Here is a 20,575-nt window from a genome sequence, read left to right as displayed (position 1 = left end):
TAAGTTCTCTTGGTACTTTTTTCATAATTCGTACAGCCCTTTTGTGTAGCTTAAAGATTGTTTGCCTGTGCTGCTCAGTTGTTTCCCACAGTATTATCCCAGAATTCATGACAGAATGAACATACGCAAAATATGTTGTTCTGGTGCATGAGCTACTACACCCAGAATTTATTATTCTAAGTGCAAACCATGCTGAAGCTATTCATTTCTCGAGGGCAGAAACACACTCAGTGCATTTTAGTTGTGCGACAACATGAATCCCTAGAAATTTTGTTTGTGCTACACATTCAATGTGCCCATCTGTCACTTTTAAAGAGTTATTTTTGAGTTTTCTGCTTATATGCTAACTAATACTTCTGGTTTTTTACATTTAAAGTTAATTTATTGTTGACTACCCATCTGCATACATTCATGAGTGTTTCTTCAGCTTTGCCCTATGTTTTGTTATGTTGGTAATATGGCTCCTTGGTTTTTTGTTTTTATGTGTTGAGTATGATGAGCAGAATATCTTTGCACTTATTGTTCACTCGCTTAAGTGTGCTACATGTAATGTGTTGTTATCAGAATATAAGTACTATGAACAATCTGTTACTTATCTTTCTCAATGCCTAACCTTGCTCTGCTAACAGGTTATGGGCCCAGAATGGTAAATCTGTGCAGTGCACTATGTTTTTTGTGCGGGTAGGAAGATAAATAACTGAAGAAGCATGTTAGGTTATGTGCCCATGTGTGTGTGATACTTGTTTTGATTTGTGTTTTGTCAACTTCATCAGGATTTGAACTCCCGTTTTTCAGAAGAAATCAGTCAAGTATTCTAGTGCTTTGAATTCAAGTGCCTGAAAATGGCTTCAAATGTAAGTTCGACATAAACCACTACTCCACTGGTAGACAAGCTGAGAAACAAGAATGATTATAACACGTAGAAGTTTGGAATGAAACTCATTCTAATGAAATTATGGGATTATACCATAGGTGCAAGTACTGCTACAAATGCAGAGATGGGTATAGATGCGTGGACACTTATTCTTTTGCATGTGGATGAATCTCTGTATGCACACGTGGAAAACACAACAAAAGCAAAGGAAGCTTGGGATACTTTGGAAGACCTGCTTGCTGGTAAGAATAAAACCAGATGGATGTATCTCTGGGAATTATACTGGATACTACATTATCCAAATGCGAAGGAAATATTCAAAATTACGTTATTCACATTTTGGATGTAGCCAACAAACTGCAGAGCATGGGCAAACTAGTTGATGATGGGCTAATTGCACTGATTATGCTTAGAGGCTTACCAAAAGTTTGTTTACCATACTGGATGGGTATAGAGTCCTGTACAACGAGAATTTCACATCAGAAAATATCAAAGCAAAGTTGCTGAATAGTAGTGTGGAAAGAATACCTCAAGTTGGACAAAGATGGCAGTGATAGTGCCTTATTTACAAACAATTATAAGAAATCACAACAGGGTTTCTCAAAAGACAAGTAAGAAAGAAGAAAGTGAAATGTTTCAGTTGCTGGAAGTATGGTCACTTGTCCTCAGAAGCAAGAATTGTCAAAGAAAGAATTAAAGGGGATAGAAAAGTTGTTGTTTTTTGCACTTGTTATGTCAGATTTCAACCAGAATGAGTGGATCATTGATTCCAGAGCATCATCACACGTGACATCAAGAAAGGAATGGCTTAAAGATTTTGAAACAGAAAATAGTAAACAAAAAATTGTGAAGTGTGCTGATAATGTTGAATTAGTGAGCGAAGGGAAAGGTGATGCTATTGTCAATTCACCAGATATATCCTCAATGAAGAATGTTATTCTTGTCCCTGGCTTAGCGACAAATTTGCTGTCAGTTTCTGCTTTAGTCAAGAAAGGCATAAATGTTGTTTTTGACAAAGATGGATGTAAGATGCTCAGAAGTGGTGAGATACTTTTTTCTGGATCGGAGTCAAATGGCATTTGTAAACTAAAAAATGTTGAACCTGTGTTGTCAGATGAGCATGCTCTCGCTGTTAAAAATTTTAGTAATCTGGAAGACTTAGGCACCATAGACTTGGTAATGTTGGAATTGGCACTGGACTTAAGCTGTGTTTACAGAGGGGTGGCATAAAGTTGGAGCATTGTGACTCTGAAACTCTTTGACAAGTACAAATCATGTGTACTAGGTAAGATGTTGAAATTCCCATTTCCTAAGACTGGAGGGCAACGTGCATGTTAGTTGCTCGTCTGTGTGCATATGGATTTATGTAGCCCCGTGGAGCAAATGTCACATGGTATGGGTAAGAAAATGTATGTACTAGTGGATGATTATTCGAGAAGGACATTCTGTTATTTTCTCAAGAGTAAAGATCAAACATTTAAATTTTTCTGTGAGTTTAAAACTTGGGTAGAAAATAGAATTGCTGCAAAGATAAAATCAATTAGATCTGACAATGACAGTGAATTTGTGAACTCAAATTTTGATTTATTGCTTAGAGAGAATGGAATAGAGCATCAGATTAGTGTGACCTATAGCCCAGAACAGAATGGGGTTTTGGAGAGGAGCAACAGATCAATTTGTGAGATGACACGGTGCATGCTATTAGAATCTGGTCTGCCTAAGCAGTATTGGACAGAGGTATGCAATACAGCTGTTTGCATAAAGAACCATGTTCCACACAGAGCACTTAATGGTAAGACTCCACAGGGATTATGGACTGGAAAAGTATCTCATTTGAACCATTTAAAGGTGTTTGGTTGTCAAGCTCTTCTCCATACACCAGATCAAAACAGAAGAAAGTGGGATGCCAAAGCTAAGGAACTTAATTTTGTAGGTTATGATGAAATGGCCAAAGGTTACAGACTAATTGATTCACAGAACCCTAAGAAAATAGTGCAAGGGAAGGAGTGTTGTTTTTCTGGAGAATGAGTGCATTACTGACAATACCAGGACACCAGCTGTTAATAATGAAGATTACTGTATTTTCTGGCCAAATAAACAGTATACTGAATGGGAAGAGCCAGAGGAAGAAGAAGAAGTCAGCATTGCTGGAAGCGACAGAGATCAAGACCCACACTACATCCCAGATGCTCAGTCTGTGGCAGACACAGGAGAGACTGAGGTGCAGCCAATGAACCCTGATGCTTTAGAAGAGGACCAACCAGTCAGAAGGTCAGCCCATGTACCCAAACCAAAGGAGTACCCAGATTATGTCACCTCTTTGGTAAGTGATTTTTCTAGTTTGGGAGAAGATCTTGCGAACTTGGAGGATGCCATGTGGAGGAGTAACAAAGAAGACTGTATAAAGGCCCTGAAAGAGGAAATTAAGTGTTTCCAGAACAATGGTGTCTGGGAATTTGTGGATCCACCAAAGAGCAATAAAAGTATTGTAGGTAACAGGTGGGTATTTAAGCTGAAAAGGAATGTGGATGGTACAGCAGTCCACCATGCTAGACATTTTGCTAAAGGGTTTACACAAAAACTTGGTATTGATTATTGTCAGACTTTTTCACCTGTTGTGAGATGTAGTACTCTTACAGCTCTCATTAGTTTAGCTGTAAATCTTTATCTTACGATATGTCATTTTGATGTTATGACTGCTTTTATGTATGGGGACTTGGAGGAAATTATTCTCATGAAGTAACCAGTTGGTTTATTTTTAAAAGAGAGTGAAGTTAAAGTCTATAAACTAACTAAGGCTATTTACAGTTTGAAACAATTGGTGAGACAATGGACTGAAAAAGCAAAATGTACGCTTTTAAACCTAGGTTGTGTTGCAAATACCGATGAAGATTGTGTGTTTATTAAACGGTCAGGTAAAAATGTTGCAATTATTGCTTTGTATGTAGATGATTTTTATATCTTGTGTAACAACAGTGTGATGATAGACAAGTTGTATCAGGGATTGTCTGAGAATTTTGAAGTTAAAGACCTAATTTTGAAGTTAAAGACCTAGGAATAGCAAAGTCCTGCCTGGGTATGTGTATAACCAGAAACTAGGAGGAAGGTAACTTAAAACTTGACCAGAAGGGTTATATTGCAGATGTGCTGAAACACTTTGATATGGTCGATTGTGCTCCTGTTAGAACACCAATGGAAGCTGGATTAAAGCTTTCAGATATGCAGGGTGATAAAGTTCAAGTGCCATATCAAGAACTTATAGGTTGTTTACTGTATATCAGCACTAATACAAGACCTGACATATCTTATGCAGCAATTGTTTTAAGCCAGTATAATTGTAAGTTTACTAGTGTTCACTGGAAGGCAGCAAAAAGGGTGCTTCATTATCTCAAGTGTACTATAGATTATGGCATTGTGTTTGACAAAGGAGGTTTCAAGGATCTGAATACAACTGGTTTTGTTGAATCGAATTTTGTAGATAATTTAACAACAGGGTTGTCACAATATGGAAGTGTTTTTCTTTTGGGGAAAAACATAATTTCATGGGAGAGCAAGAAAATGAAGGATGTAGCAACCTCAACTACCGAAGATGAATATGCAGCTTCGAATTCTGCAGCCAAAGAGGCACTTTATTTGAGACGGCTAATAAGTGAATTGTTAAATGATAATCATTTTCCATGACAACCAGAGTTCTATTAGACTGTCACAAAATCCTGTGTTGCAATCTAGATTAAAACATATTTGTGCTAAAGGACATTTTATTAGACAATTTGTTAAAAGAAATGAGATTTTTGTTAAGTATTTGCAGTCAAAGGAAGTGCCTGCTGGTGTATTAACTAAATCACTTGCCAGAGAGCAACACATGTATCTTGTTCATATATTGAAATTGTCAGCAGATTAAGTGGTAGTGTTATGTCCATATTAAGTGATAGTGTTACGTTGGTAATCTGGTTGCTTGGTTCCTTCGTTTGTATACGTCGCGTATGATGAGCAGACTATCTTTGCACTTGATGTTCACTCTCTTAAGTGTGCTACATGTAATGTGTTGTTATCAGAATATAAGTATTATGAAAAATCTGTTACTTATCTTTTTCAATGCCTAACCTTGCTCTGCTAACATGTTTCACTGATTAGAATGTTACTGTCATCAGCGAACAATATTGTTTCACTGTGTTTGACACTCTGGGGAAAATCATTGCTATATATCAAGAAGAATATTGAGTCAACCACTCTTCCTGGGTCAGAACGCTGAAGTAACACAGATCAGTAAAGGGCCTTAAAGTTATTTTGATTGTGGAATTAAAGTCTGTTCATTTACCATGTTAATAACGCGACCGCAAACTCACCACTGTTGGCATTAACATGCATCCTCATAATACACAGTTTATATATGCCTGTAACACAATTAACAGTTCATGCACACAGTCATCAGTGACAGCGTGGTTATGCATTGAAATTATAAAGTATTTAAAATGCACACGGCACAGTCACAGCGAACACAGTTCTTTCAAGAACATGGTAACTACAATGTCATCTGTCCATAGGTATATCATCGAAGTTACACGACACAGTTCGTTTGGTGGTTTTACACAGTCCAACTTCTCTGTCCACTTTTAACTTCTTACGTTCCATTACAGGAAGGTGCAGGAATGTATCTCACTGTTAATCAGTTTATTTCGCACAGACTGTTTCAAGACACGACATAGTCAGCACACTTTTAACCTCCTGTCTCCTCAGTACAAACATGAGTGCAACACATGCTCTACTCACACTGATTGACCCTCTCATTTGATATTCTGATCGCTCTGCTCTACTTGTACAATATCTCAGTATACATTTAACTTTACAAAGTCATTCCCATCCAAATTAGTGCAGTAAATGGTAAACAAAGAATCAAAATACTTTTCATATTCCGTAGACAAGAAAACCTAATTACTGATGTCCAAAAGGGAAACAATATCAGTTGCATATTATTATTTTCCATAAAGAATTACTTATTAAATTATGCAGGGTGTTCAAAAAGTCTCTCTGCAGTGCCTTATGATTATTAGGCGTGCGTGCTGTATTATTGTGGGTCCCATATTTTTCGATGAAACAATGAACGCACAATGATACTGCAGTGATATTCTGTACCCATTCATAGGTGAACTTGTGTTAAGTGAAATACTGAATGGTTATTTTCAACAAGATAGTGCAATTGCGCATACAGCTCCTGTTTCAATGTCACTGCTTGCTGATGTTTTTGGTGATCACAACTTTGGCCTCCACAATCGCCTGACCTAACACCACCTGACTTTTTCTTCTGGGGTGCAGTGAACGCAACTGTCTATAAAAACTGTCCAAAATCCAACCATGAATTGAAAAGTGCAATATCCACTTTCATTGCTTCTGTTACAGAAGAAATATTACAGCGTGTGTTTGGAGACATGGGTAGATGAACTGAATTGTGTATTCAACAACAGGGGGGACACATTCAACATTTAATGTGAAAATTTGTAAGTAAAAATGAATATTCAATAAATTAATAACTTGTATTTCACTGAGTTTCATTTCAGTATATTCACTGCGGCATACGACACGCGTGGCTAATCATACAACTTTGTGGAGAGACTTTTTGAACTCCCCATAGAACAAAATAAACTCTATGCTATATCACCATAAATTCATGTACAACTACAAAAGGAGAAAGAAAGCATGAAAGAAAACAGAAAAAAAAACCTCTTGTATTGGCCACAGCTAGCGATGTCTTCACACAGTCCAGGCTGTTTTTATTTTGTTTGCCGACTTTTATATAATCTTATCATTGTAAGACCTTTTTGCTGTTAATAAAACATTTGTATATATGTTTTTGGATGTTGGTAGTATTTTTTAAATACAGGGTCATTTTGATTGTTTTTATGCTGCTGAACGTTTTGAGTGTTAGAGAGGATTTCCTTATCCCGTTGGTCATTCAGTTTCTTTTGTTTTGTCTTTTAGTGACTTGTAGTTCTTTTGAGAACACTTATTTGAAACAATTTAAATTTTTATAGTAATTTTGAAAGCTTTTTGTCTGTACTAGTCTCTAAGTACACTTTTTCCTATGTTTCATTGTTCATTTGCATGGTAAATTCAACCCTTTTTTGCTTCGAGAAGACCTTTCTATATGTGAATATTTTAGTTTTGGTTTCGATAGCTGTGTTTAATTCTGAGAGCCGTCTGGAACAATATGAAAGGCCCAGTTTACTTACAACAACATAACAATTTTCTTTCTTCAACTGGACAATGATTTATGCTGGATGCTTAGTACCCTAGTGGCTGTGTTAATTAGTGGTGATATTCCATAGCTGTAGATAATGTTCAAAAACGTGTTTCAGAACCCATCTGGGTTCAATGTGTTAATGTTTAAATGTACACAAATAAGAATTTTGCCCTGAGGATTAGTAACCATGTCCAATACTTGGATTAGTTTTGCTATAAATATATCTTTGTCATCATTGAGAGAACAGTAAATACATAACATAGTTAGTTTGAGAACATAGATGGCTTTCTTATCTCTGTAGCTGATATTTCAACATGTTTTCATTCACTTAATAAAATAACATCATTTATGACTTATACACAATCCCTTCCTTTAGATATATTCATGATCCACAACCTCTCATAGTGGTTCTTCTATAATGGCATGCTAGATTATATGAGCTTAGAGCTACATGTGTCATTTTAGATCCCCTGTACCGATGTTCTATTATGCAGACAAGTGAGCTATCAATAGCCTGCAGTTAACACTGCTAACTGTTGCACTTTATTTATTATGGACTCAATATTTTTGTGGAGAACTGAGAAACACGGAGAATCTCTTGCCTTGAAGACTTCTCGTTTTTCTTGTCTTCGCCTAAAAGATCACTTGGACGATGAGCAGCTATAGTTTTCTTGTCATTCACTTCATTATCCACTGTTGTTTCTGCTGACTCCTCGCATTTTTTTGCATGTTTTGCTGCTACTGCTGATGGTTCTATCATTTCTACATTTTTTGAGGTGTTTTGTTGTTTCTATTGGGTCTGGTGATGGCTTTGTGACTATGGGTTTGATTTTGAAGTTAGTTTGGTGTCTTTTATTTCCTTGGTTATTAGGTTTGACAGATATTCTTCACCCAAACCGTTCAGGTTTATTCCATGTTGTGTGTGGAATCCACTTCCCATATTACTCGTGTCAATGCATTTCATGTTTTTAAAATGTCTCCAGAACTTAACAAACTGATTATGGGCACTTTGTAGGGGAAGTCCAGCTAAAATGACATACCATTTTGTTTTTTGGACATTACTGTCATAGACCACAATGTTAAATAAAATTTGTATCAGAAGTGTGCCTCATTCACGGTTTCACCATCATGGTGCCATGTTTTAAATTAATATAAACCATATGTTTTTGACATTCTTGTAAAAAGTGCATAATGTATCATTTTATATACCATTTTACCTCCCCCCATGAACCATGGACCTTGCCATTGGTGGGGAGGCTTGCGTGTCTCAGCGATACAGATAGTCGTACCGTAGGTGCAACCACAACGGAGGGGTATCTGTTGAGAGGCCAGACAAACATGTGGTTCCTGAACAGGGGCAGCAGCCTTTTCAGTAGTTGCAGGGGCAACAGTCTTGATGATTGACTGATCTGGCCTTGTAACACTAACCAAAACGGCCTTGCTGTGCTGGTACTGCGAACGGCTCAAAACAAGGGGAAACTAAGGCCGTAATTTTTCCCGAGGGCATGCAGCTTTACTGTATGGTTAAATGATGATGGTGTCCTCTTGGGTAAAATATTCCGGAGGTAAAATAGTGCCCCATTCAGATCTCCGGGTGGGGACTACTCAAGAGGACGTCGTTATCAGGAGAAAGAAAACTGGCGTTCTACGGATCGGAGTGTGGAATGTCAGATCCCTTAATCGGGCAGATAGGTTAGAAAATTTAAAAAGGGAAATGGATAGGTTAAAGTTAGATATAGTGGGAATTAGTGAAGTTCAGTGGCAGGAAGGACAAGACTTTTGGTCAGGTGATTACAGGGTTATAAATACAAAATCAAATAGGGGTAATGCAGGAGTAGGTTTAATAATGAATAGGAAAATAGGAACGCGGGTAAGCTACTACAAATAGCATAGTGAACGCATTATTGTTGCCAAGATAGATACGAAGCCCATGCCTACAACAGTAGTACAAGTTTATATGCCAACTAGCTCTGCAGATGATGAAGGAATTGAAGAAATGTATGATGAAATAAAAGAAATTATTCAGATAGTGAAGGGAGACGAAAATTTAATAGTCATGGGTGACTGGAATTCGTCAGTAGGAAAAGGGAGAGAAGGAAACGTAGTAGGTGAATATGGATTGGGGCTACGAAATGAAAGAGGAAGCCGCCTTGTAGAATTTTGCACAGAGCATAACTTAATCATAGCTAACACTTGGTTCAAGAATCATGAAAGAAGGTTGTATACATGGAAGAAGCCTGGAGATACAGACAGGTTTCAGATAGATTATATAATGGTAAGACAGAGATTTAGGAACCAGGTTTTAAATTGTAAGACATTCCCAGGGGCAGATGTGGACTCTGACCACAATCTGTTGGCTATGAACTGTAGATTAAAACTGAAGAAACTACAAAAAGGTGGTAATTTAAGGAGATGGGACCTGGATAAACTGACTAAACCTGAGGTTGTACAGAGTTTCATGGAGAGCATAAGGGAACAATGACAAGAATGGGGGAAATAAATACAGTAGAAGAAGAATGGGTATCTTTGAGGGATGAAGTAGTGAAGGCACCAGAGGATCAAGTAGGTAAAAAGACGAGGGCTAGTAGAAATCCTTGGGTAACAGAAGAAATATTGAATTTAATTGATGAAAGGAGAAAATATAAAAATGCAGTAAATGAAGCAGGCAAAAAGGAATACAAACGTCCCAAAAATGAGATCGACAGGAAGTGCAAAATGGCTAAGCAGGGATGGCTAGAGGACAAATGTAAGGATGTAGGGGCTTATCTCACTAGGGGTAAGATAGATACTGCCTACAGGAAAATTAGAGAGACTTTTGGAGAAAAGAGAACCACTTGTATGAATATCAAGAGCTAAGATGGAAACCCAGTTCTAAGCAAAGAAGGGAAAGCAGAAAGGTGGAAGGAGTATATATAGGGTCTATACAAGGGCGATGTACTTGAGGACAATATTTTGGATATGGAAGAGGATGTAGATGAAGATGACATGGGAGATATGATACTGCGTGAAGAGTTTGACAGAGCACTGAAAGACCTGAGTCGAAACAAAGCCCCGGGAGTAGACAACATTCCATTAGAACTACTCACAGCCTTGGGAGAGCCAGTCCTGACAAAACTCTACCATCTGGTGAGCAAGATGTATGAGACAGGTGAAATACCCTCAGACTTCAAGAAGAATATAATAATTCCAATCCCAAAGAAAGCAGGTGTTGACAGATGTGAAAATTATGGAACTATCAGTTTAATAAGTCATAGCTGCAAGATACTAACACGAATTCTTTACAGACGAATGGAAAAACTAGTAGAAGCTGACCTCGGGGAAGATCAGTTTGGATTCCGTAGAAATATCAAAACACATGAGGCAATACTGACCCTACGACTTATCTTAGAAGCTAGATTCAGGAAAAGCAAACCTACATTTCTAGCATTTGTAGACTTAGAGAAAGCTTTTGACAATGTTGACTGGAACACTCTCTTTCAAATTCTGAAGGTGGCAGGGGTAAAATACAGGGAGCGAAAAGCTATTTACAATTTGTACAGAAACCAGATGGCAGTTATAAGAGTCGACGGGCATGAAAGGGAAGCAGCGGTTGGGAAGGGAGTGAGACAGGGTTGTAGCCTGTCCCCGATGTTATTCAATCTGTATATTGTGCAAGCAGTAAAGGAAACAAAATAAAAATTCGGAGTAGGTATTAAAATCCATGGAGAAGAGGTTCGCCGATGACATTGTAATTCTTTCAGAGACAGCAAAGGACTTGGAAGAGCAGCTGAACAGAATGGACAGTGTCTTGAAAGGAGGGTATAAGATGAACATCAACAGAAGCAAAACGAGGATAATGCAATGTAGTCAAATTAAGTCAGGTGATGCTGAGGGAATTAGATTAGGAAATGAGACACTTAAAGTAGTAAAGGAGTTTGGCTATTTGGGGAGCAAAATAACTGATGATGGTCGAAGTAGAGAGGATATAAAATGCAGACTGGCAATGGCAAGGAAAGCATTTCTGAAGAAGAGAAATTTGTTAACATCGAGTATAGATTTAAGTGTCAGGAAGTCGTTTCTGAAAGTATTTGTATGGAGTGTACCTATGTATGGAAGTGAAACATGGACAATAAATAGTGTGGACAAGAAGAGAATAGAAGCTTTCGATATGTGGTGCTACAGAAGAATGCTGAAGATTAGATGGGTAGATCACATAACTAATGAGGAAGTACTGAATAGGATTGGGGAGAAGAAAAGTTTGTGGCACAACTTGACTAGAAGAAGGGATTGGTTGGTAGGACATGTTCTGAGGCATCAAGGGATCACCAATTTGGTATTGGAGGGCATCGTAGAGGGTAAAAATCGTAGAGAGCGTCCAAGAGATGAATATACCAAACAGATACAGAAGGATGTAGGTTGCAGTAGGTACTGGGAGATGAAGAAGCTTGCACAGGATAGAGTAGCATGGAGAGCTGCATCAAACCAGTCTCAGGACTGAAGACCACAACAACAACAACAACATATCATTTTAGGCTGATGTCAGGGAAAATGACAGGAGTAAGAAAAAGTAAGAAATTCAGATAACCATTAGATATCTGATATATTTAATAGAGTTGTAATTAACAAATAAAAGGCTACTCCTAAAACAATTGTTCAACAGTATCAATTAAGGTTTCTCAGTTCAGTTGTAGAAAAAAGTGAAGACTGAAAGTAGAATTATGAATGTGAATCCACGAAGAAACAAAATTAGTTCTCTTTTTGAAAAAATAATTCTCACCAATCATATCTATTTGAAGATATAGCAAATAGAGTTTTTTGTTCTGTGCCCACAAATTACACTGCTGACACCTTAACCAGCATATTCCAGGTTTCGAATGCAAGTGCAGTTCCAAGTATTACGAAGACAATCTTTCGAAGCATAACTATTGCCATCAAAAAGGTCTTTTTCATACAATATTTCTTTTGCAAAATTAAGTTAGCTCTTTGCTTTTCTTGGCTATTTGGAATTCACGTTGTCTCACCTCCTTCATAGTCATGCCAACCAGGCACAACTCCAACAGCTTTAGGTGTTGTACTAGATAACGCTTGAATACAGCGTTGATAGATTGCTGGAATCTATCCAGTCCTTTTCAACACCACTGAATATTTTGTTTGTATTCAATCAATCAATCAATCAATCTCTTTATTCATCTGTTAACAATATACATTGTATGGATGTAGTCAATTACAATATAGTTTCTTATCTTTAAGAATTAAGAATTATCTTAAGAATTAAGTCGGGTGATACTGAGGGAATTAGATTAGGAAATGAGACACTTAAAGTAGTAAAGGAGTTTTGCTATTTGGGGAGCAAAATAACTGATGATGGTCGAAGTAGAGAAGATATAAAATGTAGACTGGCAATGGCAAGGAAAGTGTTTCTGAAGAAGAGAAATTTATTAACATCGAGTATAGATTTAAGTGTCAGGATGTCATTACTGAAAGTATTTGTATGGAGTGTAGCCATGTATGGAAGTGAAACATGGACGATAAATAGTGTGGACAAGAAGAGAATAGAAGCTTTTGAAATGTGGTGCTACAGAAGAATGCTGAAGATTAGATGGGTGGATCACATAACTAATGAGGAGGTATTGAATAGTATTGGGGAGAAGAGGAGTTGTGGCACAACTTGACGAGAAGAAGGGACCGGTTGGTAGGACATGTTCTGAGGCATCAAGGAATCACAAATTTAGCATTGGAGGGCAGTGTGGAGGGTAAAAATCGTAGAGGGAGACCAAGAGATGAATACACTAAGCAGATTCAGAAGGATGTAGGTTGCAGTAGCTACTGGAAGATGAAGAAACTTGCACAGGATAGGGTAGCATGGAGAGCTGCATCAAGCCAGTCTCAGGACTGAAGACCGCAACAACAGCAACATCTTTAATTTGTTTCAAAAACTCGGATAATAAATACAAATATTTTATATCAGTATATATAAATATTACTTTTCCATATTCAGGTATTCTCCAATGCTATAAAAACTATGTGTTAGTAAAAATTGTTTAAGATCTAGCTTGAATTTTTGAAATTCTTTAATTTTCTTTATTGTAGAAGGCAATGCACTAAAAAGTATTTTGGGCTGGTAGTTTACACTTTTTTGGTAGAGTGCTCCTTTGTGGGTGTCTCTGTGAAAATCATCCCTGTTCCTTGTTTCATGCTTATGAACCTGATTATTTAATGTTGAAAATTCCTGGTGAGTTTTCAGAAAGTATACACATCCATAGCATACACATTCCTAGCTCGTCTTACAAGCATGGCCTAGGGAATTCTGAACGCTTTCAGTGATCGCAGCTATCCCGTCTCACCACTGGTAACAGCATTTATAGGCTGCTGCATCTTCACCACATCCCAAGAATTCTTTGAAGATTTCCTTCCTTTATTGTACACCATATGAAAGGGGAAATTAATGTTCTCATATTTGCCCTTCATAAATTCTTTGCATCTGTGTATCATCAGACATCTATCAATTCATGTTTAATGTTTCATTTAATTTATTATAGAATGACCTACTGCTATTGTTGTTAAATTTAAACACATATATAAAATAAGTAGCTTAATTAATATCAAAGATCACACAGAATAGAACTAGAATCCACGACGTAAAATGACATACTGTGTCATTTTACCCTGACACATGGTACGGTATGTCATTGTAGCCTGAAAAGCCTTCTTTGATTTGTTCGAGAAATGTTTAACTACTGCGTTCTCTAGCAGAACCTTCTCTCTCTCAAAATATAGCTAAAAGTATGCTTTACAAGGTAACTTATACTTTTCTCAAAAATTTAATTACATACAATACTAATGAACAAATATATGTGAATAAAAGTAAAAAGTCAGAGGCTTACCTATAATGTTTTCATTCAAAGTACCAAGATGAAAGCTGGCATCTCGTTGCGAAGTATGTAGGAAAAGGGTTGCCTGTTGCCTATCGACCTTTCTGTACAGCTTAATGCAGGTGGCACCATTCAACTGGTTTCATGCTTAGCCTTGCTATGCCAATTTACCCGGATATGTCATTATAGATTGACTTCCTCTATCTGTGTATTAACATACAACTGCCTCATAAGATCATGGCGATGCGGAATATTCACAATTAAGACATTTGTATGTGTGATATTTTTCAGACACTGTTTAAGATCATGCATAGCACTCGCCATTTTGTTTTTCTACACGTCGTTGAGACCTCCAAAAGTATGACAAAGTCTTCTATCATCTAGATTTTTTACCTATGTATCTGCAATTGTCTTTTCAATTTCACCAAGTGGAACTCCCTTTTTCTCTATTACACATGAATATATATTAGTTTTTCTCTTAGTTTATTTGCAAGACCATGGCCATGGCTGTCTGAAATCACAGTCACTTTGCTATTGTACTTTATGGTCTGGAAGTCGTTTTGTGTCGTTCCACAAAACACTTCAACACAACTTTTATTGGGCAGATTTGCACTGTTTACATTATGCTTGGCTAATTTGTCAGTTTGTTCAGTTCACATTTCCAAGCTGTAATTTCTCAATCTGGCATAAAACAATTTCTGATTATATTTCTGAAGATATGCCGAATTGAGCTATTGGCCTGTAATTAGCTACTTCATTTTCAGTCCCTGTTTGTGGCATGGGGTAACATTAGCAACTGCAGGAGGTCAGGGAAAACTCCATCACTAAAGGATGCATTAACTATATAAGTTAGTGGTTTTGCATTGTATTTCCAGATTCCTCTACAGTTAATCTGATATGCTATCATTACCAATGCAATGTTTTAGTCTTTTTAGGACTGTGAGCACTTCAGTACTTGAGGCTTTCTGATTGATCCTCATATTTTAATCTACATTGTGGTTAGATCACTTGTATTGATTATAATTTTATCAAACAACATTTTCTATGTGTAAGCAGTATGATACATATTGTTTTCAGTATTCACATCTTTCAGACTACTCACATTGAATATTTCATTTATGACAGTTTTCACCACTGTTCATTGCTTACTGCACTTTTTTAACTGATATAGATCAATTTTTAACACAACAATTAAGGTGAAAAATGTAATATATACCAACATGTAACATGGTGTACATCTTTTATGTAACATAACTAAGCAATGTGTTGTAGTAATAATAATGCACTGTGTGGGTGCAGATTGATAGGACATGTGTTGAATTATGAGCGAACAATTTTCATGGAACTAGAGGGAAATGTAGAAGGCAACTCCTCTACAGTAATGCTAAAAGTGGAATATACATAAAACATATTTGTAGACATTGTTTCTGCTACTCAGAGGGGAAGGGAGGAAGGGGGGAAGAGAGGAAGTTATGACAGGCCATATCAGATCTTCCACATGCAAATCTAATTATGTTATTAGGAAGAGGATGCAGTTTAGCAGTTTTGTATTTATTTTAGATGCTTTGCTGAGCAGATTCTTATTTCATAATAGTTGCTGACTTTTAGAATGACATTATGTATGTAATATTTCTGTAGACGTTGTTCTGCTGCATGGAAAAGATAAGAGAACATACAGAACTTTCCATGTCACTTCTTTGCCACATCTAGCTGTGTCATGTTCATGCATTTGTTGCAGGATCTTCTAGAATATTTGGAAGAGCACGGTACAATTAAAGGTTATCCAAATGCACAAGCAGCTGAAAATGTTGCATTCAAAGATTGTGATATTCTTGTGCTTGCAGCAATAGAGAAGTGTATTACATGTAAAAATGCCAATGAAATTAGAGCTAAGGTGAGAGAGTTCCATAAATAATATATCAGTTTCAGTTTTAATATATATATATATATATATATATATATATATATATATATATATATATATATATATATGGCCAGTGTTTAATACAATTATGCATTTTGTGTTCTGACAGATTGTAGCTGAGGGTGCTAATGGGCCAGTTACACCAGCTGCAGACAAAATATTACAAGACCGCAAAATTTTAGTTCTTCCGGACATATTTTGCAGTGCTGGTGGTGTAACTGTATCATATTTTGAATTTCTGAAGAATATTAACCACGTTTCATTTGGGAGGCTGCATTTTAAATATGAAACAGATTCCTATATCAGCTTAATGCGTAAGTTTGCTTTTATTCAACTGTTATTTTGTATTGGCTTGAAAATCTTCAGCATACTGCCACAACAAGACACTCTAGTATTAAGCAGTACCAATCCTTTAAGACAGGCTTGGTCAACCTTCGGTGATCTGCGGATCAACACACATACTTACTGAAGCTCATGGGCCACTTCATCGGGTGACACAACTGCAGCTCTCCTGAAGTTCAAAGAAATGCACGGATATGAATGGCTCCCTTTTAATGAAATGCTACACCAACAAATTCAGCAACAAAAAAGCGTTTGTGAGCGCTCATTTATTTAATTTTCACCCACAGAACAGTAAAATTGATAGCAATGAGATGAAAGTGAAAACTATGAATTATGGCAACATTGCATAAATCTAATATGGCAGATGCAATGATCTTGCCGAAGATGGCAGTTGTCCTTTTGATTTAAAATAAAAAAAGAACCTCCAAATCTAGCACCAATTATCTGAGCTACAGTACAGATAACGGGTATTGCAACCCACTTTGGTTGCCTGAAATCAAAAATTAATATGAGGCATTTTCCAAAACTAAGGTCTGTTGACAAATATTTTACTGATCATAGGCCTGAATGATGTTTCATGCGTGCAACACATCTGATGACTCCTTAGGAAACTAGTGCTATGTTGGTTTGATTCAGTAGTCATTTACCAGTCAGTGAGAGCAGATCGCAATCGCCAAGACAATCTTAGATCCCACCAGTTGTGAAGTGCACTGATGTTTGCTGGAAAAAGGATCTTCAGCTGCTGAAATCCATCGTGAGTTATGCCTAGTGTGTGGACCTGAAATAATAAATGACAAAGAAGTTTGAGAATTTCAAAATGGCTCCACAAATGTTGACCATGAACAGTGAAGTGATAGGCCTAGTATTTGGACTGACAATGTCATTGATCAAGTGAGCCAAAAACTTCAAAGTGATTTGAGTCCATGATTAGTGGTCTGGATAATGATTTCCAAAATGCTGCTCGAACAATAGTTTACAGGACTGTCACTGAACAGCTTGGATATAACAAACTGTGTGTGTAGTAGGTTATAAAAATGTTCACTGAGGAGCACTAAGAGCAAATAAAGCATAGTGCATGACACTTTGTGGAGAGCTATAGGCAAGATGAATATGATTTGCTTTCCCCCATTGTAAAGGGTGACGCTGATATGCACCAATGTAGAAGCGAAACAAGGGTCGATGCAGTGGCACCATTCGAGTTTACCCAAACCAAAAAGTTTAAGTAGTTTCCCTTCTCAAATCAAAGAATGATAGCTACCATTTTTTGGGGCGAAAAGGGTGTCCTTTTGATGGATTTCATGCACTATGAGTCAACAATTACAGCTGATGTATACTGTGAAATGCTAACCAAGCCAAATTCTAACATGTGATCCAAAATCGAAGCTATGGAAACTATCGTCTGACATAATCATCCTTCACGCCAGTGCATGCCCTCACACCGCTGCAAAAACTGATGAAAAGATTCATGATTTTCATTGGGAACTTTTTGAGCACCCTCTGTACAATCCCAACCTTACACCAAGTTACTATTTCCTCTTCTTGCATTTAAAAAACTGGCTAGGTGGACAACAATTTCAAAATGATGGCAAACTCAAGACTACCATCACCAAATGGATCAATTCCCAGGCAGCAGACCTCTATGTGAAGGGATTAAAGAAGCTGGTGCACTGTTACAGAAAGTGTATGGATATGAATGGCAGTTATGTGGAAAAGTAAAGTAGATCTATAGTGAAATATTACTGTCAATAAAAACCTTTTCTCTTGAGCTTGTGTTTTATGACCAAACAGACTTTAGTTTTGGAATATGCCTCGTATTTTAATTTCCTTTCGGCAGTTGCCCTATAAGCTGTTTTTCAGCAATGTATTTTGTACAAAAGTGCCTTTTCATATTCTATTCCTACACAACAGGTAGTGTTTCACTACACTACAAGCAAGCAGTTTTATCTTTGTACATGTTAAAGAGATAATCATCTGTCAGTTTCACCTGGAATTGGTGACATTAAGAAGGTACTTTTCTGTGCTTAATGCCAGACAGTTTGCAGATAAACTCAGGAAAGATGCAAAGAAACATTTTCATTAAATTAAAAATCAACATGCACATAACTTTATGCGTGAACTGATGACAGGTTACTAACTTATTCAACAGGTTATGGCCCGTGATTCTGTTATTCAGACCAGCACATTTTACCAGTAGTTGGTAATTTCATCTCATTTTCACTTACTGCTAACATTTGCGATCTATCAGTGTGTAGCACAGACATAGGTAGTAAGTATTAAAAAACCTTTTTGTGTTGTCAGCACCAATCCAGAGAAGAAAAACTTTTGCCAGTGCTCCTTCAAGGTAGTGAGCTGTTTGTCTCACACTCTACATGCACACATTGGCCATAGCTTCATGCTCAGACTGGAAACATGTTTCTCTTTGTTGTTCCAATCCAGCGGTGGTGAAATGACATTGCACATATGTGGAGTAAGCAAAACTTTCAGTGGTCTGCGTCATGAGGTGCAAACCAGAAGTGAAATGAGCATCAGTAGAAATATCTGAAAATGCATCCTGGGCGGAGTACAAAGTACAGTGAGAGTGCTTGTTCTGTGTCCCACCAATCTCTACCAGAGGCCAGATTGAAACCAATTGTGGGCCATATCTGGCCTCTGGGCGACAAGTTCCCTACCCATGCTGTAGGGCATAATTTGGCTGTGTATACTATCATAAACAAGGAGGTGTCTAGTTTTGAAATATCATCCACATACATCGCAACTTTTTCACAAAATTATACCAAATAGCATTTTTCCAAATTTTAGGTTTAATAACTTTGAAAGCTGATGACATCTTCCAGCTGATCACCACCTCATGCATCAAGAGGTCAATGTTATCATATATGCAGCCACGGCATAGGACAGATAAAAGTGTCAATCACTGTGGTGACTACTGATATAATAGCTCATCATGTTATCATTGCTGTGGTGAAAGCACTCAGTCCACTCCTTCACTTTAGTTTATAGTTTCTAGATTGCTAACAGCTGACATAGTTACTCAACTAGTTTGCACAGAAATAGATGCTCTGATCTGTAATTATTGTGTTAGGAACAAGAGATAACAAAGTATTCACCATTTCTTGTACTGCTGTCCTCAGTTGCTTATTTAAGATGCCAATCATCACTGTGTATGATGGATGCGAGGTCTGAGGTGCCTTGTCATTGTTCACGTGGCTCCCCCCATCGGAGGTTTGATTCCTCTCTTGGGCAGGGATGTGTGTGTTGTCCTTAGTGTAAGTTAGTTTAAGATAGATTAAGTAGTGTGTAAGTCTAGGGACCAATGACATCAGCAGTTTGGTCCCACAGTGACTTACCACAAATTTCCTATTTCCTTTGTCAATCATCACAACTTAATATGAAAAGTGATCTGTGATAGTTATCATGTAGCACATGCGCACTAGTGTTTGGTCAAATGTGCATTTATGCACATGGAACACAATTCTTCAAATAATGGTGACCGTCCTGTCTTTGTGTCCTGCAGCAGTATCATTCACCTATCGTACGATTCATCATTCATTGTCCCCTGTGTCCTGTGTCCTGATAACACGTGATTGTGAGCCACTTTAAATACGTGATTGTGAGCCGCTTTTAATACATCTTCTTTAGCACTGCCATTACCATGATACCATTGCTAGATGTTTTTCCGCCCTAGATGAGAACTGAAAAATGTCATCCACTCTTTTTTACCATCATTGATCTCCGCAATATTTTCTCACCACAACATCCAATGGCACAACAACACAGATCTCCTATTATACTTTTAGTCATCAAACTAAGGTGACCATATGTCCTCATTTTCTGGAGAAAATCCTCAGTTTTCATGCTTTGTCCTCAATTTCTTTAAAACTGATCGAGGACAACAAATCTGCTGAGTTTCTTAATTTTTGTCTTAAGTGTCTGAAATTTCCCCAAGTAATTGAAATAGGAAAGAGTGTACCCAACATTTTAAGCTATAACTCAACAGAATATACCAGTGCAATCAAATTTGGCATCAATTTAATAATTTTATTTAATTGCAAGAAAATAGTTTCATAAAGATGTGTAGTTATTTTCTGGCGTAAATGAATTTTTCGTTGAATTCAGAAATTATTCTATACTGATTGGAGACATGCCGAAGCATCAAACTAGGTAATCTCCATAATCCAGAACCACTGAATACAGCTGACACTTGACATATGATCTGCAGAGACAAAAATAAAAAGAGGAACTTAGGGAGGTATGGTACCAAGTTCCAACACTATTGCAAGCCAGAACATGTGCCCCACTCCAGTGCTTGACAGAGATGAATCAAGGTAATGTTTATTTCTGCTTTA

At 37.2% G+C, this 20,575-nt stretch overlaps 1 protein-coding gene across 3 annotated transcripts in view; it reads left to right on the top strand.

Annotated features, from left to right (window-relative positions):
* LOC126250710 (glutamate dehydrogenase, mitochondrial-like) overlaps window positions 1-20,575 on the top strand; it is a 136,057-nt gene that overhangs the window by 72,693 nt on the left and 42,789 nt on the right. For all 3 annotated transcript variants that reach the window (XM_049951583.1, XM_049951584.1, XM_049951582.1), the window contains exons 3-4: window positions 15,702-15,857; window positions 15,997-16,201. In XM_049951583.1, coding sequence (XP_049807540.1) covers window positions 15,702-15,857; window positions 15,997-16,201 — 361 coding nt within the window. The remainder of the gene's footprint in view (window positions 1-15,701; window positions 15,858-15,996; window positions 16,202-20,575) is intronic.

Source organism: Schistocerca nitens, chromosome 1 (genome assembly GCF_023898315.1).
Source record: "Schistocerca nitens isolate TAMUIC-IGC-003100 chromosome 1, iqSchNite1.1, whole genome shotgun sequence".
In the NCBI taxonomy this organism is placed as follows: domain Eukaryota; kingdom Metazoa; phylum Arthropoda; class Insecta; order Orthoptera; family Acrididae; genus Schistocerca; species Schistocerca nitens.
This window is presented reverse-complemented; position numbering and strand designations above follow the sequence as displayed.